Source organism: Sprattus sprattus, assembly GCF_963457725.1.
Source record: "Sprattus sprattus genome assembly, chromosome: 2".
In the NCBI taxonomy this organism is placed as follows: domain Eukaryota; kingdom Metazoa; phylum Chordata; class Actinopteri; order Clupeiformes; family Clupeidae; genus Sprattus; species Sprattus sprattus.
The window spans coordinates 63,719,151-63,747,072 of NC_137921.1; the positions used below are offsets into that span (position 1 = coordinate 63,719,151).

A 27,922-nucleotide genomic window follows, 5' to 3' on the forward strand; every position below is an offset into this window, starting at 1 on the left:
TATAGTGTAAACTCTATTAACACCTACTCTGTGAGTATTGTCAAAGTTTGACTTCCCCTCTCCTTAAATGTTTCTGTTACAACTCTACTTCCACAGTCTATAAAACAGAGGATGCATTTTCACTGGCATTAGTGTATGTTGGGCTACTGATGCAGTGTGAGACCGAAACACATGAAGGATGTTTCCAACAACAAGAACACAACTCGTGGTGGGAGCTTGAGATTCTTGTATTGTGTGGACTAAGGCAAAAGGTGCACTCTTGCAGCTCAATTTGTTTAATATTCAAAAATGAAATCCACCCACGTGTGGTAACATTATGTAAAGCTTCAACAGGCACTGGCTAGCAACGTTTATGAGAAGTAGAAGTTTAGAAACATTGTCTTTTTTTTTTTTCTTCCAGACTGGTGGGTATAATAATTTACAAATAACAGCAACTTCTACTCCCTGAAAGCATAAACAAAAAACAAAACACAAAAAAAAAACCGAAGACTTCAAATAAAATAAAATGAACATACTGAAAGTCGCAAGAACACTTTTAACAGTACTGTGCTAGTCCTTCTGAAGAGAACACAGAGCTCCAGTTTATGGGCGTTATGGAAACGATAAGGTTGTGTACATTAATCCATCGAAAACAGGATGCAGGCTGGGAAGGCAGGAAACCATGATGGATGGAGATGCACTGACAACAGCGATTTACAAAGGCAGCAAAAACTTCCAGCGCACAGTATGTACACTTTTTTTATTATTATTATTATTCAATACAAATTAAAAATGTTTTTTTTTTTCTCTCTTTTCCTTTGCTCTCTTTTCTTTTCGTTGTCTCTGAAGTCTGACAGTTAATGATGTAATGGAGGGGGGGGGGCAGAGATGTGTTGTTTATCTGTGTTTGTTTTGTTTTCTGTTTTTTTTTCCATCTCATCATAGAATTCAAGGAGAAGTTATCCACAGCAGCCTACAATCACAGATGGGAAGGGTGGGTGGGTGTGGGGTCCTTGCGTTAGAACCAGCACCCTAACTCGCCCTAGGAGGGTTTGACAGGGGGGCGTGGATGAACCAATTGTGTGAGACACAGAGCACACAAGTATTGGCGTTGGCGTCTCAGGAGGTAACCGGGATGTCCTGTACGTCCAGTCCGTCGGTGTCCTCCTCGTCTGCCTCGTCATCGGCCGTGAGGCCCGGTGAAATGCCCTCGGCTTGCTGCTGGGACTGCAGCTTCAGGATCAACTCCTTGATCTCATCCCGCTTCCTCTTCATCCGCTGCTGTGCAAACCAGTCCGACAAGTTCATGGGGAGGTGAAAACTTGGGATCGGAGTCTGGGAAAAAGGGAAAGAGGAAAGGATGGAATACATCAACCAATCAAGACTAAACACAACACTGTTTTCTGGGTTCACAGAACAGTTCAGTTTAACCACGATACAGCAAACACTATCACGATGGGGAATAGCAGCCACAAGCACAGCTTTGTAAGCTAAGGCCACCATGACATATATTTGGAAGTGAGTGTTTTTGTTAGGCTTCAGAAGTATGTGTGCAATCTGGCGCCACTATAATCTGACAGAGTAATGATAGATTAAACAATGTTGAAAATAACTTTAGTTTACTTTTATTTTCTGCCACTGCTCTCAGGTGAAGGAAAATGAACAAGCATTTCTTCCCACTGACATGCATAGCTCCATGCTTTTTGTTGGGGTTGCTTATAGAAACAAGGTGTATGGTGCAAAGATATGCATCAGCAACCCATTGTGAATAAAAACCTGCTGTAGACTAAATAACTTCTCATGAATTCAACAAAAGAAAGCTCGTTCTATTCCCAAAAGGTATAAGGGACAACTTCCATAATCAGTGGTTTGGTCAGTATTTGGCAGACAGGACTTCTTTTTGGGCACCAGTTATATTATATATATATATATATATATATATATATATATATATATATATTAAAATATATATATATATATGCCAACAGGTTTTATATATAATAACACCATGGAGTTACACAGGGTTCAGTGTTGGGGCCACATTTATTTATTTACAAGCTACCTCTTGGCAACATCTTTTGGCACTATGGTATCCTCTGCTATGCTGATGATGCACAGCTTGATGTATCCACTACGTATGCCTACTTCTATTCTACCCCCCCTAATACCCTCACTGCTTGTCTCTTTGATATACAGATGTGGATGACCAACAACTTACTAATATTCGACAGTAGTACAAACTGAGCTACTTCTCATTGGCACCAAATCCACACTCTCAAAAAGTAATATATGACCACTCTCCATTGCCGATGCCACCATACCTGTCCCCAAACAGTTTGCCTTTATTCATCTACGAAACATCTTATGTCACATCATGCGCTGACTATTGCAATGCGATACTGGCAGTCGTCCCCAAGGAACTCATTCACTGGCCTCATCCAGAATGAAATTATTACACACTCAAAGTCCACTGATCGGGTCATTCCCCTGCTAAATCAATTACACTGACTCCCTGTATAACAACTTTAAAATCTTATTAAAGCTATTTAAGCTCTTCATAATCTTTCCCCTGCCTACATCATAGAACTCCTTCAGACCTACACTCCATCTCACTCCATGCCGTCCTACTAACACTATTGTCATCAATCTCTGCTGCACCCAAACTCTCTCAAACAGCTTCAGCTGTTATATTTTATTGTGTTACATCTTATTTGATCGAATTATGTTTTTATTGATGACCATTGCATATATATATTGATCTTACGTGATTTAAGGTGACATTGAGTGTCATGAAAGGCACCATTAAATCAAATTTAATATAATTTGTTATTATTATTAACATTACCTTTTAACTTGTACCTTTCACCCAACCAAACCCCTTAAATAGTATGTTCCTACATCCCTACTGTTCATCCTTTCTCCTTTTCTCCGTTCCTCTCCGCTACCCTCTCCTCTTCTCCACTCCACTCCTACCCTCAGTCTCCTCTCCTCCTCTCCACTCCTACCCTCAGTCTCCTCTCCTCCTCTCCACTCCTACCCTCAGTCTCCTCTCCTCCTCTCCACTCCTACCCTCAGTCTCCTCTCCTCCTCTCCACTCCTCAGTCTCCTCTCCTCCTCTCCACTCCTCAGTCTCCTCTCCTCCTCTCCACTCCTATCCTCAGTCTCCTCTCCTCCTCTCCACTCCTACCCTCAGTCTCCTCTTCTCCACTCCATTCCTACCCTCAGTCTCCTCTTCTCCTCTCCACTCCTACTCTCAGTCTCCTCTCCTCCTCTCCACTCCTATCCTCAGTCTCCTCTCCTCCTCTCCACTCCTACCCTCAGTCTCCTCTTCTCCACTCCATTCCTACCCTCAGTCTCCTCTTCTCCACTCCATTCCTACTCTCAGTCTCCTCTCCTTCCTCCTCTCCACTCCTCAGTCTCCTCTCCTCCTCTCCACTCCTATCCTCAGTCTCCTCTCCTCCTCTCCACTCCTACCCTCAGTCTCCTCTTCTCCACTCCATTCCTACCCTCAGTCTCCTCTTCTCCTCTCCACTCCTACTCTCAGTCTCCTCTCCTCCTCTCCACTCCTATCCTCAGTCTCCTCTCCTCCTCTCCACTCCTACCCTCAGTCTCCTCTTCTCCACTCCATTCCTACCCTCAGTCTCCTCTTCTCCACTCCATTCCTACCCTCAGTCTCCTCTTCTCCTCTCCACTCCTACTCTCAGTCTCCTCTCCTTCCTCCTCTCCACTCCTACTCTCAGTCTCCTCTCCTTCCTCCTCTCCACTCCTACCCTCAGTCTCCTCTTCTCCACTCCATTCCTACCCTCAGTCTCCTCTTCTCCTCTCCACTCCTACTCTCAGTCTCCTCTCCTTCCTCCTCTCCACTCCTACTCTCAGTCTCCTCTCCTTCCTCCTCTCCACTCCTACCCTCAGTCTCCTCTCCTCCTCTCCACTCCTCAGTCTCCTCTCCTCCTCTCCACTCCTACTCTCAGTCTCCTCTCCTTCCTCCTCTCCACTCCTCAGTCTCCTCTCCTCCTCTCCACTCCTATCCTCAGTCTCCTCTCCTCCTCTCCACTCCTCCCCTCAGTCTCCTCTCCTCCTCTCCACTCCTCAGTCTTCTCTCCTCCTCTCCACTCCTACTCTCAGTCTCCTCTCCTTCCTCCTCTCCACTCCTACCCTCTCCTCCTCTCCTCTCCTCTCCACTCCTCCCCTCTGTCTCCTCTCATCCTCATCCCTTTCTCTTCTGCCCACAGAAGATGGGATCCCAATCCTTATCTGCAGAGCAGCTCACCTCGAAGAAGCTCTCCACGTACTGCAGGACGTACACGCCGCAGTCACTGAAGTTGTCCTGTTGAGGCACACGTGGACTCGAGCCCTTCATCACGTCCTTGCCAAAACTCCGCTGGGTGCCTTTACGCACCTCCCACTCCACCTCAAGATACCTACACACACACACACACACACACACACACACACACACACACACACACACACACACACACACACACACACACACACACACACACACACACACACACACACACACACACACACAAAATTACATTATTTTGTCGGTAACTGTTGTTTCTGGTAGTTGTTCTATGTTCATAATTGAAACATAACAAAATTTAAATATTACCTAAAATATTTGTACTTACTCTCTCAGAGTTTTCACCACTGTGGATCTAGCTGGGCCTCGTAAGGAGTCCATGATGAGAATGCAAGGCCTAAGAGAAAAGGAGGGAGGAGGTGGGGGGGGGGGGGGGGGGGGGTATATGTATTACATGCTAGTTTATTCTGATCCATTATATTTACTGTACGAGTTACACCGTTAACTTCTCGTCACCAAAAGCATGTCTCTGAAGGCAGTACATTTAATTATCTATTTCAGTATGAATAAAGGAAGTGAGCATTACAGCTGGCTGCAGTGCTGCCACCTGCTGGAGGCAGAGGGGACTGAACATGCAGCCCTCCACCATGCACAGTAACTCACTGTTTACAGATGGTAGGCTTGGACGTCCACTCCATGCTTTCAGAATTGAATACATCCTCTGCCAGTGCCCCATCTTCACTACACTCATCCTGCAGAGATAAAAAAAAAGCATACATCAGTTAGTGGATGGATAAATAAGGGGATGCGGGAATGAATATCACCACAAATAATCAAGACACTCAACAATAAATAACTAACCATCTGTGTGTGTGTGTGTGTGTGTGTGTGTGTGTGCGCTTTGTACCTGTGATAATCACTTACACAGAAATTCCAAAACCTGGCAATAAAAAAAGAAAGGAAGAGCAAGACAAAGAAAAATAACAAAAAGAAAGAACGAAAGCAGTTACCGGACTTGGGCTTCTATCATCAGAAAAGACGAAGGCGTCATCATGCCTGTTTCCTGATCCATAAGACACGCTGATCCTGTGCAAACCATCTGAGAGGAGCAGAGAGGAGAGGAGAGGAGGGGAGAGAGGAGAGGAGAGGAGAGGAGAGGAGAGGAGAGGAGAGGAGAGGAGAGGAGAGAGGAGAGGAGAGGAGAAAACGGAGAGGAGAGGAGAGGAGAGAGAGGAGAGGAGAGGAGAAAACGGAGAGGAGAGGAGAGGAGAGGAGGGGAGAGGAGAGGGGAGAGGAGAGGAGAGGAGAGGGGAGGGGAGCGGAGAGGAGGGAGGCAGAAATGCAAATGAGGAGAAGTCACCCTGCTGAGCTGGCTCTCTGCTCTGTGTTCTCCAGGCAGCAGGGCCAGCATCCAGACAATGCAGCAGTGCACACAGGCTTGACAATATTCCATTCAACTCAGCGCTGCTCTATTAGCCTGAGCGCTGAAGAGTGGCTTTGGCAGCGCTGTAACCCAACATTCTCAACTTCAACTTTCACCACTAATCTAATATTATATACCTAGGATCTAGGATACTGAGGATTCCAGATTTCAAATGAGCAAAACAAGCTGTACTTGTTGGGGGGCTTTAGTTAATAAGGACTACAAAATGGTTAGTGCAGTACTATGCTTTCCAAAGCTCTAGTAATGTTGGAAAATAGTGATTGTACATTTTGCACTTTCACAGGAATGAATCCATAGTCACTACTGCTCTTTGTCTGGTACATTTTCATCGGTAGCCCAGTTTATTTCACCAACAGCATTTTCTTTTCAGATCAATTCTTACAAAAATGTAAAATCTTACTTAAAATCCTATAAAATTCCAATTTATTTTCATGTTTATTCCATTGAATTCTCTCTCCCTTGTTTTGTCTACACTAACCTTTTCCCTTTTCAAATTTGCCATGACTGACAGCGTAGAACCACTAATTCAACATTAAATGCTTTCACTATCCTATGTGCACTTTTTTGTTAATGATGCAATTATTACTTCTGACAAGGAGGTTATATTTCCACCTGTGTCCCTTTGTCTGTTGGTTGGTTTGTCTGTTTGTTAGCAGGATTGCGTGAAACCTACTGGCCTGATTTTTAATGAAACTTGGTGGAAAGGGTTAGTATGGGCCATGGAAGAATATACGGAGCGTCTGCACAAATTTAGTTTCGTTTTTTTTAACATTGCCAGTTGCGTCATTTGCCCTGCTAAGGTATAAACACTCTTGTCATTCTGCCATTCGAGTTCTTTATAGATCACCCAAAATATGCTTATCACCCCAATGTCAAATCTGTGAATGTACTTCAATATAAAATCTTTATTTAGGATGATAGTACATTAAAGATTATACAGCACAAGTCTATATATTACAAGATTGACTATTTTTGGAAAACCGGGAACCATTTTATTCCTGAGCAGCTAATGAGATCTAGGGGTAGGGTGTCAACATGACACCTTATACATGTTTCAGTGCTGTTGACCTTGTGAACGGCGGGGCTTTGTCTCACCTGAGTACTGTGGCTGGACCTTGAGCTGGCCATTAATGCCAGGGCTGCAGTTGGTGTCCTGAGCCAGGTGGCGGCACACGGGCACAGCCTTGTGCTGGTGGTTGGCCGCAGCAGCAGGGCCGGCGGGGCAGGCGACGGGGGCAGTGCTGAGGGGTTGAGAGGGGGTGGCGGGGGCCGACGTCGGGGCCTCCCGGGCCAAAGAGTGGTGGTCCCTCTCCAGCGCCGGGCTGCCCCTGCTGTCGGCCGTGGTTTGTTGTGATTGGGGCTGATAGGAGGGGTTAGTCTCCAGTTTAGGGCCCTCCAGGCCAGGGAAACAGATCACAGCCAGGTACCAGTGAGCACTAGAGGGAGACAGAGAGCAGGTACAGAATTGGTGTGGAGAGAAGGGGGGAGAGGGGACCAGATGAGTCGACATGAACAAGGTAAAGAAGAAAAAAGAAGAAGAGGAGACTTTCTGGCATCATATTTTGATTTAGATGATCAAACACATACTGACATTAGACACCACATAATTAATTTCCCCTTAGTAGTCTTGAGGTTAATGCATGATTTAAGGGGGAAATATGATCAGTGACAGATATCCACTCCTGTTCTCTCCCCCGTCATGCATTTGAGCTTGTTGAGGTTGAGCAGCGTGTGACTGTACCCAGGAGCGCGCCCGACAAACACACAGAGGCAGAGATGAGGTGTGCAGGCCAGGGGTGGGGGGGGAGGAGGGAGTGAAGGCTAACTCACGACTCATTGATGGGGACAAAGATGAAGTCCTTCTGGAAGAGGTCGACGTGGCGAGTCCAGGTCTTCACCCGGTTGTGCTTTCTCTTCTGGATCCTGGAATTTGATTTGATTTGTTTATTCGATGAAGAGGGACAGTGTGCATTAATAAACATTAAAATGCAAATGCACCCAATTGTAGCCAAAAGGCTAGTTTCCATTGGCAGTCCCCCTGCCAGAGTGAAACTGGCTAAAGATAGGGAAGAATTACAGCATAACATTGGGGAGGGGAGGAGAGAAAAGACAACACCCAAGACTATGAGGAGTACAGTGTGGGAACAGTAAAAAACACACCTCAGCACATAAGCACATACAACTCACAAACAATACATACATGAATACAAAACACCAGAGCTACATGAAAAAGCTGCCACTTGCGTTGGCGCTAGGGATAGCCAGGAGTCTCATGACATGTACCAGGACATGACAAACACAAAAAAAAAAGAAGAGACCCAAGCACAGACAAAGAGAGAACCCCAGCTCAGCATGACACAAGACAATAGGCATGCGGAACGGGAGGGGGCAGGTGGGAGTCGCACCGGGGGGGGGGCCAACTTACGGGAGATTGGCCGTGTCCGCCACGTTCCTCCTCTCGCGCTGGTTCAGCCGCTTGTAGAAGAAGGAGCTGAACACGTGGCTCCTCCCTGCATCCTCCTTTTTCAACCTCTCCAGGAACAAATACCTGTGGAGGCAAGAAGGAAGTCAAGAGAAAGTAGACACAAAGCAGATAAGGGAAATAAACAAACAAACAAACAAACAAAATAACTAAAGCTGCCAAACACACGAGTAATTGGACATAACTTGGTGGTTCAGAGGAAAGGCTGTAAAGAGAGAAAAACTCTAAAGTGGGCTTTAAAGAACAGAACACAAGACAAAAGCACTGAAACACAAACGAAGGCAGATTTCAGAATGGACAGAAACTCAGCTGGCCCGGGGTGTGAGAAAGACATGCTCACTTTAAATAAAAGTCGATGATGACATCGTTAAGGAATTCTCCATCATTGAGGCAATGGAGGTCTTCGTTGGTCACGGATATTCCTCCCTTGGCCGGGGGAGGGGGGTACACCATGAGCCTGTGGGACACAAATACCAGAGGCCTGACTGTGAGGCAACCACTAGCAGGGCAGTGTGAGCAGGAGAACGCCTGCCTTTTTACATGCAGGGATTGAGGAGAAAAGGATTCCAAATCACTAGATGCAAGTCTAAAGCCACACATAACCCTAGTCTTTTTTGCTCAGTCTCTGTGACGCTAGGTCGATAGAAACAGCACAGGTGGATATAAAAAACCCTAACCCTGAAGTAGAATGTCACAGGAGTGAGCTCAAACGTGTATTTGCAATGATGATGGCAGTGGGGACATTTTATTTTTTTTACAAAGATCTTGGAACTTGATTACTTAAGAGAGAAACCTGGCTTTGCCTGGGACCAAAGGCATAATAGTGTGTTAAGGTTGATTAACGACTAACCCCAAGAGGTAGTATTTTCAACCTTTTACTTCAAGCCAGGGGTGATTTACAGGTCATCTCTCCACCTAGCACGGTTTCCCTTACTTTACTACAGGGCCAGTGAAAGTAGGCTGCAGCTCCATGTCGTCCTCATCCTCGTCCTCGAAGCAGGCGTGGAGGCGCGTGGCCATCCGTGTCCGCACAGGGGCCGGAGGGGGAGGTGGAGGAGGGACAGGGCTGGAGGGGGAGAGGGAGGGGGAGGTGGTAGTGGAGGCTGGGGTGGCAGCGGGGGTTGGGTCAGATGTAGCTGGGGCTGCTGCCGTCTTCTGTGCGGTTTCCTGCACCTGCAGAAAGTCAAGGTGAAGGTTCAACACACACACACACACACACACACACACACACACACACACACACACACACACACACACACACACACACACACACACCAACACAATGCATGAGCAATTGCAACCTGATTAGGACAAAATTATTCCAATTCTTACTGAGTTATGTAGACACTTTTTTTTATAATACTCATGACTTAATTCAACCATAACAGCTAAATATACTATGGACATAACATGTGCTCAGGTCATCAAGGATCCTAGTGAAGTAGGAAGTTCTGTTGGCGGAAAAAAAACTGCAATTCCTTCCATTTCCAAGACCTATTTAATGTTGCTTTAATGATGGCTCTGACATAAACAACTGTTCGTTTCCAAAGTTCATGAGTGCTGTACCTTGACTTTCTCCTTCTCCTTGGCGGCCTTGTTGTACTGCACCAGTCGCACATTGGCCTCGGAAAAGGTCAGCTTGGAGGGGAAGTCTTGGAGGGCGTTGGTCCGCCCTATTTCCACCAGGATCTCCTCTAGGATCATCTGCTCGTGCATGGAGAGCCCGTTCTCGAAGATCAGCACAATGTACTTCTCGTCCAGATCTGAGCGGGAGAGAAGGTGGACAGGTGCTAAGAGCGCACAAAGAGTATTTCAGAATCTATAGAAATATGGCACACATTTTCACACAAAGCGGTCCAATGCCTAAACCCTCTGATACACCCTCTGACCAATCTGATCCGGTAATTAAACAAACACTCTTCTTGTTCAAAGGTATCTAAGATGTTTATGCAAGTTGTGCTGTGTTTGTTTAATCCAGGGCTTCTTCTGTTCCTCAATGATCCATTCTGATGCGAAAGCAATACCTCTTAAGACCAATTCACACACTCTCACAGGGGCCTCTTAATGATAAAGTGGATTGTAGGAAAAAGTTTAATGGTTTCATTTTTGTAATAATTGTACCCATTTCACATAATACCCTGTGCAATTTGTGACCATGTCATTATAACTAGCAAAAAATTATACTGACAATAAATCTAACCCCTTTAAAATGGTTAAAAAGGATTAATCCTTTGTATTATGGTATCTAGTTACTGAATTGAAAATGAGTGCAGGTATTATGCAGCATTGAGCTCATGTGTGTAAAATATGCTATACTCACTGTTGACTGTGCAGTCATACCACAGGCCTCCGCTCTCCTGTGACATGTGCAGCTGCTGGCGAAGGCGCTGGCACTCGTTGGCACTGGTCTGGAAGAAGAGCACTGGCAGCTTTCTCACGTTGCACCACTCGCAGCTGGTCAGCTCCGATGCCCGCAGACGAACCTTCTCCATCACATCCACCTCACGACCTGTCACACACACACACACAAAATGTACAGGTCCCATACACATTACAAAAATGTGCATACACGCACAAGCACACAAATACATATGTAAACCATGTTAGAAATAAAGCAACATTGAACAAAATAAAGAAGAATCAAACAACGCAAAGCTTTTTGGAATATAATGTTTTAAGTGAAGTTCCTGAAAAGGGCAAATGACAGCAAAAAAAAACTTAGATTCCATAGTCAAAACAACACAAATACAAAAATATGATGGCACTCACTTTCAGTTTCAAGCTGGATGTATTCTGATGAAAACTGGAAGACAATAAAGGGGGAGAAAACCTGTTACTGACGTAGGTAGCATACACTAAGCAAAGCCGAGCTTTGTTTGCAAAAATGATGGCAGTCATGCAGAGGAGGAGGCAATTATATGACCAATTAGGCAGCTACAATGCTCAATGACGTATGATTCTTTATCCGCTAACAGTCGTCTTTCATTTGATGAGCGTTTCCATGATGGTGTCTTCAGATATCAATGGTACATGACGCATAAAGACAATACCTTAAGGGCATGACCTGTGTGTTTTTCTAACCACTGGCGTAATTTTGAGCAAAACCTTGTCAGGACTTTCAAAACTGATTTAAACTGTATTATTCAATGTATTATTCACTGTTGTAAGGCGACCTTGGGTTTCTTGAAAGGCGCCCTATAAATAAAATGTATTATTATAATTATTATTATAATTATTATTATTATTATTATTAAAGCTGCAGCAGGAAATGGCTCTGAGGTGTGTTGTGCTAGAGGACAGGTGATGGGACTCACAATAACAGGCTTGGTGACCATCCGCCGGAGAGTCCCTATTCTGACACTGCGACACTCCAGGATGATGCTCTCTAGTTTGGGTGCAATGACCTTACGCCTCTTCGGTGTAGAGTGGTCCTCACACACTGGGTTCCCGTACTGAGAGGAAAAAAGAGAAGGTTCATGTCATTTCAGAGTGGATTTCAGAACTATTACAGTGGAGATTGTTTTTCTGCATCAAAAACAGCCACAACTGTAACTTATATCACTGTGGCCTTCTGCTATTCATTCAAACACCCTCAAACATTATGAGCACGATTTCAAGTTATTCGGACAGAGTGTTTCAAGAATGAATGTCCTGTTTTTAGTACCACACACACACACACACACACACACACACACACACACACACACACACACACACACACACACAGACACACAGACACACACACACACACACACATGCACAAAACATCCAATGTCAGATCTGCCAAGAGAACCATTAGCGGCTTTTTTCCACAGAGAGCACCATTCCTTGAGGTGGCTTTAAAATGTGCTGGGGAAGAGCCAATCACATCAGCCTTCGCTCATTTTAAGACCACCATTGTTGTCGCTGTCTGTCGGCAGGAAATGTGCGGCATTGCTCACACAGATGCAATTTCTAGAGCCCCATGCAGCATCTCCTATTAAAAAGCGTTCGGCAGCCACGGTTAAAATGCCTAGCTCTAACACTCAGGGGGAACATGCTGTCAGGCTGCCTGTGGCCATGAAACAGGAGCCTTCTTCAGTGGAGCATGCAGCTGCCAAAGGAGGCTAGAGTCGCCCTCCCCCCCCCCCCCCCCCCCCCTAAGATGCCTTCATCCAGCTACAAAGTGTGCAGGGCTAGGCCTGCTGGTGCTGCCCAGTCACAAGCAGGACACTCGCTCTCAAAAAAAGACAGTTTTTCAGTAGCAATGGTGTGACTCGGGCAGAGGTCTGTATCGGCGTCACGAGTCTCTGCCTTACCTTGAGCAGTGTACAGTGTTGCAACAGTGTGGGATAAAGTCCACCAGACTATAAATTAAAGCCCCGTGCTTAAATATTTACATAAAGATGAACACTGGAAACTAACAGAGAATGCAAGGGGGCGTAAAAGTAGGTGATAATGACAAAGTACTAAGATTGTATTCTGATTGCACAGACCATATTCTTCATAAGGTATTTATTTTACTGAACAACACAATATTGGCTATATTATATTGTGTATATCTATATTGGCACAGATTCGTATAGTTTTGACTCAAATATGCCTGTACTGTCCACAGAACCCTGAACATTATGGTCGAAAATACCTGCTGTTTATCCAAGGCCTACCCTGATAAATATAGTTTGCAAGCTCAACTCTCTTTCTGACCATGATTGAATACCACGGGACCTTTTTTTCTAACAGGGCACACAAATGTGGTCTGATGGCTTAACATTACTAAGACTTACTCTTGAGATTTATTCCACTGCTATACCACAAATTGTTGAGCTTATTAGATGGAGAAGAGAATTTGAATAAAGCTTTTCAGACAGAGCCATTAACAGAGGTGGATCCCCATCTTGATCATTTGATACAATGAAAGTCATCAGGCTTCTTACAGCCAAAGGTTTATCATGAGTCATGGGTTTATTAGAACCCACACAATGCATTTGTGATGTCAGCTTGAGGTGGCCCCTCCCGCTCATTATTTCTCAGACTTTGTCATGGAAACTAATCCTGTCTGGTCAGGGCTGACACCAGTAGCTGGGTCTGTTTGAGCTCAGAGGGATTTTTAACTCAGGAGGTGGATATGTCTACAATCAGTTTGCTGGCATCTTGGTAATATTTAAAGTTTAGTGCTTTGTACATTTAAATATATAAAAAAAAAACTCCATTCAATGAATATGCTGCATATGCTACATACATATTTCAAAAGCCACTGATCTTCACTGAACTTCAGAGGATGTTAGTGGAACTTACCGGATCTTTCATGCGTGGTTTTCTGGGCAGTGTGAGGCGTGTGTCGTTGAACTCAGTGAAGTAGTCCACCGACTCATCTAGCTGCTCTGCCGGCCCCTTTACCGCTGCCTCCACCTTGCCTCCAGAGGGCGCCGGAGAGGAGTGAGCAGAATCTGCGGGCCGCGGCGACACACTGTCCAATCTGTTGACGCTACCCGTACTAGCATTGTCAGCCTCCTCCTCTTCGTCACTGGACAGCACAACTGGATGAAGAAATGGATGAGAAAGTTTAATTACAATACGAAAAACTGAGACCTGAGCCATAGATTGTTCACTACAACCTCAAATTCCAAAGAAGCGTCTACATATCCAGTGCAGGATAGGTTATTTTATTTGATTAGATTTTGGTCATAGTTTGAGTTTGTAACTTTTTGGCTACAGTGAGCTAACTGAACGCATTGGTATAAAAGTGATAGGATACCAGGCTATAGCTTGGGTCCTTAAAGAAACACTATGGACATTTGTGCTAAAACTAGTGACCTACCATCCTAAGTAGCATGCAATACCTTGCAAACACAACCACCAGCCCAGTTGGCACTGATAAAAGATAAAAGTATTTTCTTACATTTTCACTGGGACATCTAATGGGAATGACCGGTGTCTTTATCTGTCTTTCACATGACCATATTCCAGCAAAACCAAAAGTAATTGCTGACTAAAAACAAACCTCATAAAGTGGCTAATTGTGCATAGTGTTGTTTTAAATAGTAACGGTGAGAAAATATAATTGTCTCATATGATACTTTAATCAACAGAATAATTATTAATGCATATTCAATTATTAAATTATTTCCCTTACTTACATGGGAGAACTGGTTCAACTACTTCATTATTATCTCCTTATACGGGTAACTCCAAGGTTGGCTTCAGAATTACGTACTTATTTTAGACAGCTTATCATACAAATTGGGAGTTCTTCATGCAGCTGACTTATCCCCTGGGAAATACACTGAACAGGGATGTTCTGCTAACTTTCCAGGGCTGCCCTCTCTAACCTTTATCCTTACTTAAACCTGATCCAACAAAAACATGCCCTACAGAATCAGCAGTTTACCAACTTTGTTTGTCCTTCACCACCCACTTGAAATTACTTACATGGCTGCTTTCTATTTCATGGCATGGTGGATAGATATTCAGTCATAATCCTACACTTTAAGCATTCTTTTAAAATTTTTAGTACTTTTCATTCTGGAAAGTCAATAAATCACGAACGAAAAACATACATATACCTTTATTTTTCTAATCTCCTGCTCACTAAAATGCTGGACTAGGTTCACACCTACTGGCCTAATGCTGATCTTAGATAAAGATAGGAACAGGCTTTTCTGAGCTCCTACGTCAGGCTGGGCCCAGCCAGACGCATAGCTGCGGTGTACCAGTCCCTCTTGTTCCTACATCTAATTTCCACGCAGGTGCCCGTGGTGGCATAGTTTCAAGTCCTTCCTTGCTCCGTCCTGAATAGATCCACAGCCTGCTTGCTTGCACTGTGCAAATATTTGAACCATGGGAGAGCTTCCTGAGGCTCTGGGAGATCTTTGATTTCACTCCTCCCACTGGAAATCGACTGGCGACTGCTAACCGAGGTCTTAAAAGGCTGGACTCAACACATGAGGTTTTTTTGAATAAGGGTCATTGCTCTTGTTTTCAGGGACGGCACTTTACATTCTGCTGTGATGCAGGCAACAGGGATCTTATCAGCATGACGTGTTTTGTGTTTGAATTCCCTTTCCTAGTATGGGCAATGACATTTGAGAAGTTACATTAAGGTTATTTTCTTTTCAGGACAATGAAAATAGATAAGGTGAACTGACTGCATTAGAAACTGTCAGGCACGGACCATCCTTACGAATGCAGTACCAACTGTTTTGTCATATCACATACATTTAAGGCATATGTCCATCCCAATGCATGGATGCATCCAGACATGCATAATAAGAAGATAATAAGGCAGACATTTGTAATATACTCATTCATGATAATCAGTCTCTAGCACCATTTTACTCATATTGGTATTCTTGGTTAGCACCCCCCTGGATGTGCCAATGTCCTCTTCAGCAAACTACAACAGTGAGTAATCCTAGGTCACATGTGTCTGCTTTGTCCAGATTTCATTCTTTGTTAACAACACAAACCGTGTGCAATGTGAGTGTCAAGCTTCAAATTTGTCTCCCAAGTGGCTCAGGGGACAAGAGACTACAAAGTATGAAGGAAAGTATACATCTATAAAGAATATTGATTGATTATTGATTAGTTGGGCATAATGAGATCCAGACTGGAGAGTGATTTTTTTACTCTGAAATTGGATCCAAACTGAACTAAACCCCTAGAAATAGAGGTATATTTTGCTTCATAGATGCTTTTTGTGGTTAAATGAGTTGTACTGCTGATTATTCCTATAGCACATGAAAGTAGTAGGAGTCAGCAGCTAAACTAATGTCAACCAATGCACATTGGTAGAACGTGTATGAACTAAGAATGGTGGGTTATTCTTCAGATTTTGAACACAGTGCAATGAAGAAAAGACAATATAAAGCTGTGTTGGAAGTGTCAGGAGAAATGCATTTGCTGAAGACCAACTTCTGGAGGTGCTACTCACTGGGGTCGTTGAGTTCGTGGGGCTTGGTGAGCGAATGCCTCTTGCAGTTTGAGATTTTTGCCACGTACGACGTAGACGCTGCTGCTGCTGCTGCTGCTGCTGCCGCCGTACTCCCTGCCAGCCCTGCGCACGCCCGCCCGCCGTTGTGTGGTATCAGCAGGTTGCCGCGGGTGATGCGGGCGGGCGGGTTCATGACCATGTCCACGTGAGGCGAGTGCAGGCCGCCGGCGGCCGCACCGTAGAAGTTCTTGGTGCCGAACGACAGGCTGCTATGGGAGCCGCTCGAGAGAGCAGGAGAGAGGGAGGGCTGGGAGGAGCGGATGGGAGGCCTGGCGTGGGGAGTGAGGGAGGAGGGGGAGGCGGTGACCTGGGACGAGTGCTGGTGGTGGGAGGGTGCGGTCTCGACTGGAAGGGTACTGCCGCAGTTCTGGCACTTGGTGTGGTCCTCGCTGGGTTGGTTACACTTCCCACACACGGAGAAGTACTCGTGAGGATCAAGGACGGGCTAGAGAGAGAGAGACAGACGGACAGAAAAGCAAGACAGAGGGGTAAGAGAGGTAGAAAGACAAAGAGACAGATGACAGACAGCCTTCGCAAAACTATGACCAAACCCCCCCTATAAAATGAGACTAGAAAGGACAAATCCAAGTCGAGTAGAGAGAGATTCTGAGCGACACTAATACAAAGGTGGTAATCTCGTAGCAGCATCTAATAATCACATTTACAGTCAACTATGCAATACTTTCCAAAAGTCCAATATTCTCTATAATAATGATCACAAATTCCAAACATTCGTTTTGGCAAGAAAATGTTTGCTGTAGAAAGTACGCTTCCCTTTTAAAAAAAGAGCAAGAGAGAGTGACTAAGTTGGCAGTGACACCGTTAACAACAGACCAGATTGGTAGGACCAGAGTGTGAGATTGTGGTGCACTTTTAACACGTTAAACAATTAGCACCCCCGAGGAGCATGACAGTTTAACTCATATCACTCCCTGCAAACCAATTCTCACCATTAACAAATACTGTAACACTAGCTGTCAAGAGGACCCTACAGTTTTCCCTCACAGTTTAACAGTGTTACTGTTTACAGGAAGGCGGATTAGTGTTAATTGGGCCCTGTTTAGTGGATCATGAGCTTATGACATGGCAATGAATCTCTCTAAGGTAACCCGTGGTTATCCGCATAAAACAGAATAAGTCATTTAACATAATATTGTTTTGTCTTTATCTAGTCAGCACCACAACAGAAATTCCCATCACAGAAGCATTAGGCAAATGGGCTCCAGGTGGCTGGCGGTGACTGTGAGGTAGTTAGTGAGGTGCGGTCTGATACCTCTACTGTCTGTGTGGGGGAGGAGAAGTGACTGTGAGGTAGTTTGTGAGGTGCGGTCTTATACCTCTACTGTTTTTGTGGGAGAGGAGAAGTGACTGAGGTAGTTAGTGAGGTGCGGTCTGATACCTCTACTGTTTTTGTGGGAGAGGAGAAGTGACTGTGAGGTAGTTTGTGAGGTGCGGTCTTATACCTCTACTGTTTTTGTGGGAGAGGAGAAGTGACTGAGGTAGTTTTATGGTAGTTTGTGAGGTGCGGTCTGATACCTCTACTGTTTTTGTGGGAGAGGAGAAGTGACTGAGGTAGTTTTATGGTAGTTTGTGAGGTGCGGTCTGATACTTCTACTGTTTTTGTGGGAGAGGAGAAGTGACTGTGGTAGTTTTATGGTAGTTTGTGAGGTGCGGTCTGATACCTCTACTGTTTTTGTGGAAGAGGAGAAGTGACTGAGGTAGTTTTATGGTAGTTTGTGAGGTGCGGTCTGATACCTCTACTGTTTTTGTGGGAGAGGAGAAGTGACTGAGGTAGTTTTATGGTAGTTTGTGAGGTGCGGTCTGATACCTCTACTGTCTGTGTGGGAGAGGTGAAGTGACTGTGGTAGTTTTATGGTAGTTTGTGAGGTGCGGTCTGATACCTCTACTGTCTGTGTGGGGGAGGAGAAGCTGCCCATGGGTTCAGGCAGAGGCCTCCGCTTCTGCTGTGTACGTCTCTTAATGTTGATCTCATCAGCATCTAGGAGACAAAGCAACAACCAGAAATAAAACATGCTTGTTACTTATGTATGTATATAGGAAAGCACCTTCTGAGAAGACAAGTCAACCAGGATATTCAGCTACCAATTTGTTTTTTCTTACCAATTATGTTCTTGCCCACAAAGGAATTCAAAGATTATAAATGATGATATAAGATGCTAAAGCACAGGTCAAAACAGATAATGCCATTACCAGTTTCAAAGAGCTAACATTTTACATAGATTAAATGACAGTATAAATCCTCCATTTATGCCAAGCGATTTAAACACGATCGCAGGAAATATGTCGATTTATTTAAAGCTCCAACTGTGTTACGGTCACACTTACTGAAAATACTTACTGAAAGCAAACATTTTTGCTCTCTTTTGGTCTTCCTGTTTGTCTGTCTGTCTGTCTGCCTGCCCCCCTCTCTCACACACACAAACACACACACTTTACTGCTCGATTTCTTCCCATGTGCTTTTTCGCCTCTCCCACCTGTTTCTTACTAGTCTGACCGAATTAGTGATGGCACTAAAATGCTTCACAGCATAAGGTCAAGACTTAAGTTATGATATAACCACAACACTAGACACAACAAGACACACATTAAAGGACTGTATTTATAAACATGTACTAGTCCTTTTTCTCTCTCATATGAATGAGATTTTTACTAGAATATTTATTTATTTATACATCTACTCTTTGTAGAAAGGTAGAGCAAAAGGATTTTTATTTTCAGTGACGCCTCACTGCTGACACCATAAAAACTCACTCCGGCTGAACTAAATGCCAGCCACCACTGCTGAGCTGAGAGAGAGAGAGAGAGAGAGGACCCCCTGTAATGTCCAGCTCACTCCTATGTCTGCATGAACGGTTGTTCCAAGGTCACCTTCAAGCACAATGTGTTATTATTATTCCCAGTGTTCCAGTCACCATTTGCCTGACTGAACAACAGCGCTGTTCCCTGCCAGCCACGGACGCAGAGGGGAACGCCTGCCATCCGTTGCCCTCTCCCCAGTCAGACAGTTTTTGGGTTTCTATCCCTCCCTTTTCTTCCTCTCGTTTTTTCCCCTTCCTTCTTTTCATACTTTTCCTCCCTTTGTTTATTCCTTACCCACTTCCTCTTTCAGGGACACTCAGTCTCTCTACATCTGGTCATCTTCCAATAACTCCCATTCTATTTATGTATTTATCACAATCTCTCTGATACCCGTTTCTTTGTCTGTCTGTCTTTTACCCTTTCTCTCCTATCTCTTTATTTGCATCTCTCTCCATCATCCTCACTCCCTTTTTTTTCTCTCTTTCTCTCTGCATGTCGGTGCCCCCACCCCACCCCACCCCCACCCCCCTTTCCCTTTTTCTCCTGCATGCTGCTCCTAGCTCTCAGAGGAGCGGGGAGGATTAATCCGAATCTCTCTCTGGCACACACAGATGCAGGGCTCAGCCGCGAATCTGCAGCCATGCACTCTCTCTCTCTCTCTCTCTCTCTCTCTCTCTCTCTCTCGCTCGCTCGCACACACACACGCACGGACAAACCAGCCACCCGTTGGGAGGATGTGCACTCACAGGCATCCCTGCACACACATTTACACACACACACACACACACACACACACACACACACACACACACACACACACGTGCCATCTCTAACACAAGTAACCCCTTTTTGAGCACATGCACATACATTAATGACCTTTTATAAATGTTCACAGACACACAGACACACAGACGCACACGCACACACACACACACACACACACACATACACACACGCTTATGGTCTTTGTAGGAGCACACATACAAAAATCCCTTTTCGAGACACATGCCGCCATAATTCTGAGAGCGCTGCCCTGGCAACACAATAGAGTCTAGTCCTTCCTCAGTCTCTCATTTCTCTCCGTCGCATCTCCTCCGGCGAGAGATGAGAGCGTCTCTCTGGTGGTGGTCCTGAGCAGCGGGCTCCGTAAGCACAGCAAGAAAGGGTCTCACACGGAGAGGCGGAGAATAAATGGCCAGGCGAGAGGGAAAGCGCAAAGGGAGAGGATAATGGGACTGCCAGAATAAAAAGAACATTGGAGCTGATGCGTGGTGGGGAGGGGAGAGGAGGGGAGGGCTGTAGAGGAGAGGAGCGGAGAGGGGGGGAGGGGGGGAGAGGGGTAGTTGCTTACCTGAGATGTCTGGGCAGGTGAGTACAATGCTCTCAATGTCTACTCTTTGGATCGACTGGGTGTTGTAGTCAAGTCTGCAGGAACAAAAGTGAACAAAACAATCGATACAATAAATGAATTCCCATTTAAGCCATTTTGATTTCATTACTCTGCTGTAAAGGTTCTATATAACGGCACGTAGGTCCCACATGCATTTTGGTGATTAGAGCACGGTGGGTGAGTGCTCAAGTGCTAGAAGGCAGAATGCATGCGAGGGCACAACAGACAGACAGTGAGCTGCATTCAGCAGCCTACAGCATGGGATGACAAGCATTTAGCTGAGAAGTAGTTCAACTCATTCATTTGTTCAAGGTTCAACTCATTCATTAATACTAGAATGATTCTACAGCAGTGCTGTGTCTATGTGGAGCAGTTTTCTGGGTGCCTTACCTTTCTTTTAAGTCATGATTGCTTTTATGTGAAGAACAAAAACAAGGAGGAGAGGGGTGCAGTTTTTAAATGGAAATAAAGTGATTTTCATCTCAATAGAACATCTCAGTTCAAATTTGGATTGAATAAAGCGTCTCATATCTCATATGGCATCTCATAGGCATAAACAATTTCGCTGATGCTTTTTACTGAACATTAAATGAACAAGACTGTAAATTTTTTAAGCCAAATATTTTTTCTGTTGGATTTGTTAGGGAAACATCACACACACACACACACACACACACACACACACACACAGTTACTGCTACTAAATAAATCACTGTAAAATGGGAGACACACAGATTTCCACAGAAGCAGCAGGCTATAGCACAAGCCTAGGCTCAACAGGCTTAGTCGGCAGACATAGCTGCAGAATCACACTGGAACAATAAGCCATGGGCAATAACCAGTCACCAGGTTATAATTTCAGCGGCCATCAACATCCCACTCGCTCAGAAGTGCACACCAACCAGGTGGCAGCCATGAGGGCTCTGGCCATATAAGTTCTGAGGGTGATGACCGCAGTGCAACTGTTCCCTCTTAGATGCACTATATTCATACGCACACAACTGCACTTATGACCAGCAGATGGTAATTACAGCCCTCCAGCTCCATGTGACAACCAAAGTCTGCACACATATTACGCATCTACTTCGGAAGTTAACTAAAAGAAATTCTGCTGAACAGGAAAGGAAATACAACATAAACAGAGGCGAGGGGTGAACAGGACATACCTTTGGGGGGGCTTGCGTACTGCGGAGGGGGTTTGCGCGTGCTGAAACAGTCTCCCCTGAACGACCACACCCTGTGAGGGCGATGGGCTGTGGTTGAAATAATTGGTTCTGTTGGGCGTCTGTTGCATCGCTGCTACCGAGAGTGGACTTTCACTGAATGGGAGACCAGAGGAAAGCACACATCAGAGTTCAGATCAAATCACCTCAAAACAAAGCAGCTGGATGAGCAGAAATCTATTTTTAATTCCATTCACTCATTTGTATGCACTTACACTCTGAATGAAACGTGTGCTATGATCTACCCAGATGGACATCAGCATTTGGATATTTTTGCTTTTTTTTTTATAATTAAACTAGTCGTCACACATCTTCATTTGTCATATGGTGTACAAAAAACAAGAAGAAGGGAAGCAACCAAATAGCTAAGCCGCAGAAGTAGCTGTGTTTACCTGAGCATCTTATTGGCTCCCATTTTGTTTAGAGTCCTAAAATGATTTGGATGATTTAGCCTCCTCTCGTAAGTCCTCGGTGTGTCTGTGAAAGGCTTCAGGGGGGGAGACTGGAAGAGAGAGAGCAGAAATGAGCAGAAATGAGCGCGACCGAGAGAAAAACATCAGGGATCTGATGATGCATCTGCCACTTCTGCTGAGCGAACAGCTTGACTACTTACAGCCCTGCATTCCAAGTAGAAGACCTGGTTAATGCTAGAGTGTTCAAGTCAAAGAAATGCTAGTAGAAAGAAACAAATATGGGAAGCATGTATGGCAAATCCAGGGTGACTATATTTGAAATGGGCTTTTAAAAGGTGTGTAAGTGCATCTGTGCGAGTGGGTGAGGGTGTGGGTGGGAGGAATGAACTGTGCCATCGCTGTCCGTCTCTGAATAAATACCACGCTTGTGCATTCTGTTGTAGGTGAAAAGGCTCCAGCTAATTAAGAAGCATGGACCAGCAAAACAGGAAGTGAGTGGTGCTGCTGGAAAAACAACATTGCCATCAATCTGAGCAAGGGCACTGAGGCAGGCAGCGGCGGGAGAGAGGCAGCCATCAAAACAAGAGACCCAGAGGGAACAGAATAAGGTGGGGAGGAAAAGGACAAAGACTGGCATCTATTAAAAAAAGATGTTGCCTTTCATGGAGGGAGAGGAAGGACGAGAAAGAGAGAGAGTGAAAGAGAGCAGAGGGAGGGAGAGAGAGAGAGAGACAGAGAGAGGGAGAGAGAGTGAAAGAGAGCAGAGGGAGGGAGAGCGAGAGAGAGACAGAGAGAGGGAGAGAGAGTGAAAGAGAGCAGAGGGAGGGAGAGAGAGAGAGAGACAGAGAGAGGGAGAGAGAGTGAAAGAGAGCAGAGGGAGGGAGAGAGAGAGAGAGACAGAGAGAGGGAGAGAGAGTGAAAGAGAGCAGAGGGAGGGAGAGCGAGAGAGAGACAGAGAGAGGGAGAGAGAGTGAAAGAGAGAGAGACAGAGAGAGGGAGAGAGAGAGAGTGAAAGAGAGCAGAGCGAGGGAGTTACCTTCAACCCCTCAGGGGAGAGCTCCTGCGGTCCACCGGCTTCATCCATAGTCACGGGAGGGCTGCAGAACAGAGAAAGGAGAAGGACGGAGAGAGGAAAATGAGACAATACCGGCCGTGTTTATGAAAAGGCAATTCAGTTCTGACCATTGTGTGAAGAGGCAGAAAGACACTCAGAACAACACATGTGAATGGCTCATGCTTAGTATAAGCTTGTACTGAGCGAGAGACCATGGACAACTCTGAGCCTAGTTGTCATGTTCCATCTCTGGTGTGTGTGTGTGTGTGTGTGTGTGTGTGTGTGTGTATGTGTGTGTGTGTGTGTGTGTGTTCGGGGTGTGCACAGTGTGCATATGTATTCCAGTTATGGATGCAACAGTAACTAGATAATGTAAGCTCAGCCTGCAGTCTGATTGAAATCAGAAAATGGTAGCCTCAAGTACCGGGGCTTTTTTCATAATAGGCCTTCAGAGGTTCACACCGTGGCACAGAATAGAACATGGCCATTACAGGGCTGAAATCAGAAACCACAGGTGTGACCGTTTCAATTGAAGCACTGGGATCCATCAGCGTGTCTGCGAGATGAGGGGTGGGTGGATGCCAGTGAAACAGGAGGGCTCAGTATGCAGAGATGAGCTTCAGAGAGCGAGGAGGAAAGAGAGAGGGATGGAGATGAGCTTCAGAGAGAGGGGAAAAGAGAGAAGGATGAAGATGAGCTTCAGAGAGAGGAGAGAAAAGAGAGAGGGATGAAGATGAGCTTCAGCGAGAGGAGAAAAGAGAGAGAGGGATGAAGATGAGCTTCAGCGAGAGGAGAAAAGAGAGAGGGATGGAGATGAGCTTCAGAGAGAGGAGAAGAGAGAGAGGGATGGAGATGAGCTTCAGAGAGAGGAGAAAAGACAGAGGGATGGAGATGGAGACAAACAGGCAGGAGGCGAGATAGAAAAGGGGGGCTGACGGAAATAGACAAAGGGGCACAGCGGGTAGAGGTACCGAGAGAAAGAAAGAGAGAGAGTTGAGGAGGGAAGGAAAAGAGATGGAGTAGCGAGACAGTGGAATGGCAGGGAGTCAATGTGAGAGAGAGAGAGAGAGAGAGAGAGAGAGAGAGAGAGAGAGAGAGAGAGAGAGAGAGGGCTTACTCGTGCCTCCTCTGCTCCTCACAGTCACCAGAGAGAGAGAAGCTCCAGTTCTGTCTGTAACCTCCATCTCTCTTGGCCTCTGATCTATCTAGAGCTAGAACGGGAAGGTAGGAGGCAGGGGAGACAAGAAAACATCACACCACGATTAGTCCAGCGAGGCTGCTGGCAGCAACCTCACACAACCAATGCAATTACAACAGTTACGGTGTATGTAGATGGCCTGGGTGTTTGTACTTCTCGTCATGATGAACACAAAGTTCGGAGGCAGTGCGCTACAGCGTGTACTTCAGTTAGGTTAGGTTGGACTGTGGCACCACTATTCCTTTTGAGAGAATTCTGTTGCAGCTATTTCATTTCACTATTGTTGCACTCCCCATGTAGATGCAATAACAGAGCACCAGAGGTAGAGCCCAGTGTTGGTTGCCTACACTCTATTGACTACAGCACACAAAAGGCTACAACGAAACCACCTGCTTTTGCCACCAGAATGCGTCCATTGTGGGCCGTGAAAGGGCTCTTTTCATCCGTCTGGACCACGATGAAATGGGTAACTGACTACAGCACCATGATCTAAGACAGCATAAGTGGAGGACCATTTCAATAATCACCTGATCTAATAATTACTAAACGAGGCCATTTGTGGCAGGGACTGAAAAACAGCTTGGACAAGGAGGCAGAAATGGAGAACGAGTCCACTGCTTTGGGATTTATTTTTCTTCCGTGAGGTGACTTGCTAAATAGCTTCCTCCCTCATTAAGCATGCAGAAGGACCGAGACGAAACCAGGGCAGGCCACACTGGGTCGCTTTGCTCACCTACTCTAGCCACTCCCCCCATAAAAACACACACACACACAGACACACACACACACACACACACACACACAGTCTCCGAGGAGGGAAGCGCTGGGCCATTTCCTCCAGGAGCGGTGCTAGGTCATCATTCTATAACCAACTTACGGGATTCGTAATACGGCTGTGTTCTGCAAACCTTGGTCACTATTAGCCTCCAGGCCGTGCCTATGCTGTGAGCACATCTATTCCACTTTTTAAATAGCCAAACAAAACAGATGTTTAAGAGTGTTAAAGAGTGTTGTCAGTGTTCAATACTACATTTTGTTTTCCCACAAAGATTTCAATTAGGCCTAAGTCAAGGGCAGACACAATGTAGCCATCATAAGATCATGCCCATACTCTTCTAGAATCTTCTAGGGTCTCCAGCAACACCGTTCTGGCCTGGAACCTGCAGTTACAATAAATGAGTGACAGGCCGTGAAGGTTGAATACTATTTTAAGAGCTTTAGACAAATCAATGCTTTGAGTCACCATGCCAAAATTTTCTTCAAAGTGGCATGAAGCTCAATGAGCCATTTCGGGGGTACGTCAACCCTGACTTGCTGAAAGTCAAGCGTTAGCATTCAACATTATGTAGTTCAATTGATATTGGTTCTATCAGAATGCCTTTGAGGCAATTGCACCTTAAAGAGAAATGTGCTAGGAGAGGGTTCCACACACTGAGTGCAATGTTAAATCTGATGCCGTGACTGAGACCTTGTTTCCACTGTGCTACAAATGGGTATTCAAATCCTGTAGTATGTTATCATAGCGAGTGTCTGCATTCAACTGATGAGTAGGTTTAAGCCACTGAAACCCAACTCTAGGCTTACAGCTGAGCATTTTGATATGTGACATACAAACTTGGAATCAGGTCACTTTTTCCTTGCCTGTGTAGATGTGACTCGTCTGGAGCCACATGATACGGTATGTGCTAAAGACAACCATTGCAGTTCAGTTAAATAGACTTTCATTGTATGCGTCATGCCAAAGCACCTATCATTTGATAGTAGGCTGTACAATAATTGGAGGCTTGTGAGAGAATGTGACAGGAGGTCATATTTGGCAAGTCAACAGTGCAGTGATACTGGTGCATGGAAGCAATAGTACAGAACATTACAATACTGTAAAAATAGGCATAATTGGTGATGTTTTGCAAAACTAGGCTACTTCCCATCTGTTTTCCATGTACAATAGAGTGCTATAACTGCTTTATGAGGGTTGACATGGCACATTCCACACATAAGTGTCAGGTTTTTTTTCAATTCACTTTTTCCTCTCAAGTTGATCAACTTCTGTGGCTATCTAACATCGCAAACCACTATATACTTGGTCCTGTTTGAGACTGAAAGGAAGTCTACGTTTCGAAGCTTTCTGAATGACGTGCATGCAAGACAACACGATTTGATAAAATGTCACTCTTTTTCATTTCTGTAGAGAATACGATTTACAGAAAATATCCTTATTTCTTTTGTGCATATTAGGTATCAGGCCTAAGTGGAGTAACGTTAGCTAGCTATGACGTGTGGAATGGAGATTCTAGTTCCAGGCATGTGAATGATTACAGTGGAGAACTGAACACTGTTAAATCTTGCCAGTTTAATACTTTTGGTGAATTAAGATACACAAGTCTGTTCACACCTTAGTGGAGAATGCATTGTTGAAACATTTGGCATTTTGTTGGCTACCAAACAACTGAACCTTTCAGCATTAGCAGGCCGAAGCAGTTCAACACAGGCAGACAAGGCATCAGGATTGCAAATTTAGCTGTAATCTTGTCCGGTGACCCTGGGCAATGTATGTATAACAGCCACTGTGTTCATTAAAAAACCGGCTGATGTAAAATCGTAAGTAACATAAACCCATTGGTGGTATAACAGAAAACGTTCGCTGTGAAACTGGTTAAAGTCTTATTACAATCGCTGACGTTAGCTAACCTAACGTTAGCTACATCTAAACTAGCTAGTTAGCTCGCTAGTAATTCCATAGCCGCCAAACTTACACCGACACCTCGAGCCACTGGGTTCGCGAAGGGAGGTATGCTATCTAAAGATAGCTTGCTAGTTATTATGAAGCGAGTCCAATAAGTGGTATAATGGATAAAGCTGCTGGATTATCATAACCCAATAGAAATATTCATCTGTAATGGCCCGTTGTAGATTAATATGAAATATAAATTAATATAATATGTGCTTTGACAGAAAACATTACCTGTCCCTAAATTCGAGTGTCTGATAAAAATTGCATACTGTTTAGCTGCCTGCTAACAATCAATGGTGAGCTTAGAGCCAGCAAGCTACCCGCTGTGCTGCACATAAATGCCTCTGGACCAGCTAGCATGGCAAGCTTTTCCCCTAAACAAATAATTCTACCATTACAGAGATTTTTGCCACCAATTACCGCTGAAGCTACATATCAATATGTATTTCAACAAGATCAAGACCGATGCGAGAGATGGAAGACGACACAAACATGCATTCAAAGAAAGTGTAGTAGCTTACCTTCAATAAAAATGCTCTTGTGGGCCATGTTTACTCCATGTTGTCATCGACGGAGGATGAGTGCTTCTCAGTTCTCTAGCTACGTTGCCGAATGAGACTTGCACAGCAGAATGCAGTCCCACTATTTTTCACTGTCAAGAAAAATATTTTGAAATCTTCATATATGTTTCAGGGATTAGTGCATACCGACAACAGGCAAACCAATTTGTCTTTTTATGTTGCACTTAAGCATTGCACACCAAGATTCAAATTGTTTTAAAATAGTTTAGCTAACGCTAGCGTTGCGCCGCGTCCACCTCTGTTGTTTGGTATTTGCTACTCAGCTAGCTATCTGATACAGTAACCTGTCTAGTTTAACTGTAACGTCAAGTAACGTCAGTGTGTG

General features: G+C 44.9%; 1 protein-coding gene across 4 annotated transcripts; it reads right to left on the reverse strand.

Annotated features, from left to right (window-relative positions):
- Positions 1-240: 240 nt before the first annotated feature.
- Positions 241-27,838, reverse strand: senp6a (SUMO specific peptidase 6a). Of its 4 annotated transcripts, none has more exons than XM_080833506.1 (24): positions 27,538-27,838; positions 24,205-24,298; positions 23,070-23,130; positions 22,013-22,122; positions 21,564-21,716; positions 20,788-20,808; positions 20,359-20,432; positions 18,088-18,185; positions 16,127-16,631; positions 13,492-13,733; positions 11,529-11,666; positions 10,984-11,017; positions 10,535-10,723; positions 9,781-9,977; positions 9,149-9,387; positions 8,555-8,671; positions 8,158-8,280; positions 7,563-7,655; positions 6,828-7,168; positions 5,299-5,387; positions 4,952-5,040; positions 4,617-4,685; positions 4,250-4,400; positions 241-1,314 (listed from the first exon to the last, which is right to left on the reverse strand). In XM_080833506.1, exons 1-24 carry the CDS (start codon positions 27,563-27,565, stop codon positions 1,099-1,101), a joined length of 3,471 nt encoding a protein of 1,156 aa, XP_080689632.1. In that variant the 5' UTR covers positions 27,566-27,838; the 3' UTR covers positions 241-1,098. The 4 variants fall into 4 exon arrangements, with proteins under 4 accessions (XP_080689632.1, XP_080689630.1, XP_080689633.1 ...); XM_080833504.1 differs by having other exon boundaries at positions 9,781-10,004; XM_080833507.1 differs by lacking the exon at positions 24,205-24,298 and having other exon boundaries at positions 9,781-10,004.
- Positions 27,839-27,922: the final 84 nt, after the last annotated feature.

Excerpts from the sequence above, each read along its gene's own strand:
- senp6a (XM_080833504.1), bottom strand. The coding sequence starts at position 27,565 with ATGGCCCACAAGAGCATTTTTATTGAAG. Across the intron at positions 24,299-27,537 it reads CAAGAGCATTTTTATTGAAG|CTCTAGATAGATCAGAGGCC; the intron begins GTAAGCTACTAC and ends TTCCCGTTCTAG. Across the intron at positions 20,809-21,563 it reads GTACGCAAGCCCCCCCAAAG|CAATCATGACTTAAAAGAAA; the intron begins GTATGTCCTGTT and ends TTCACATAAAAG.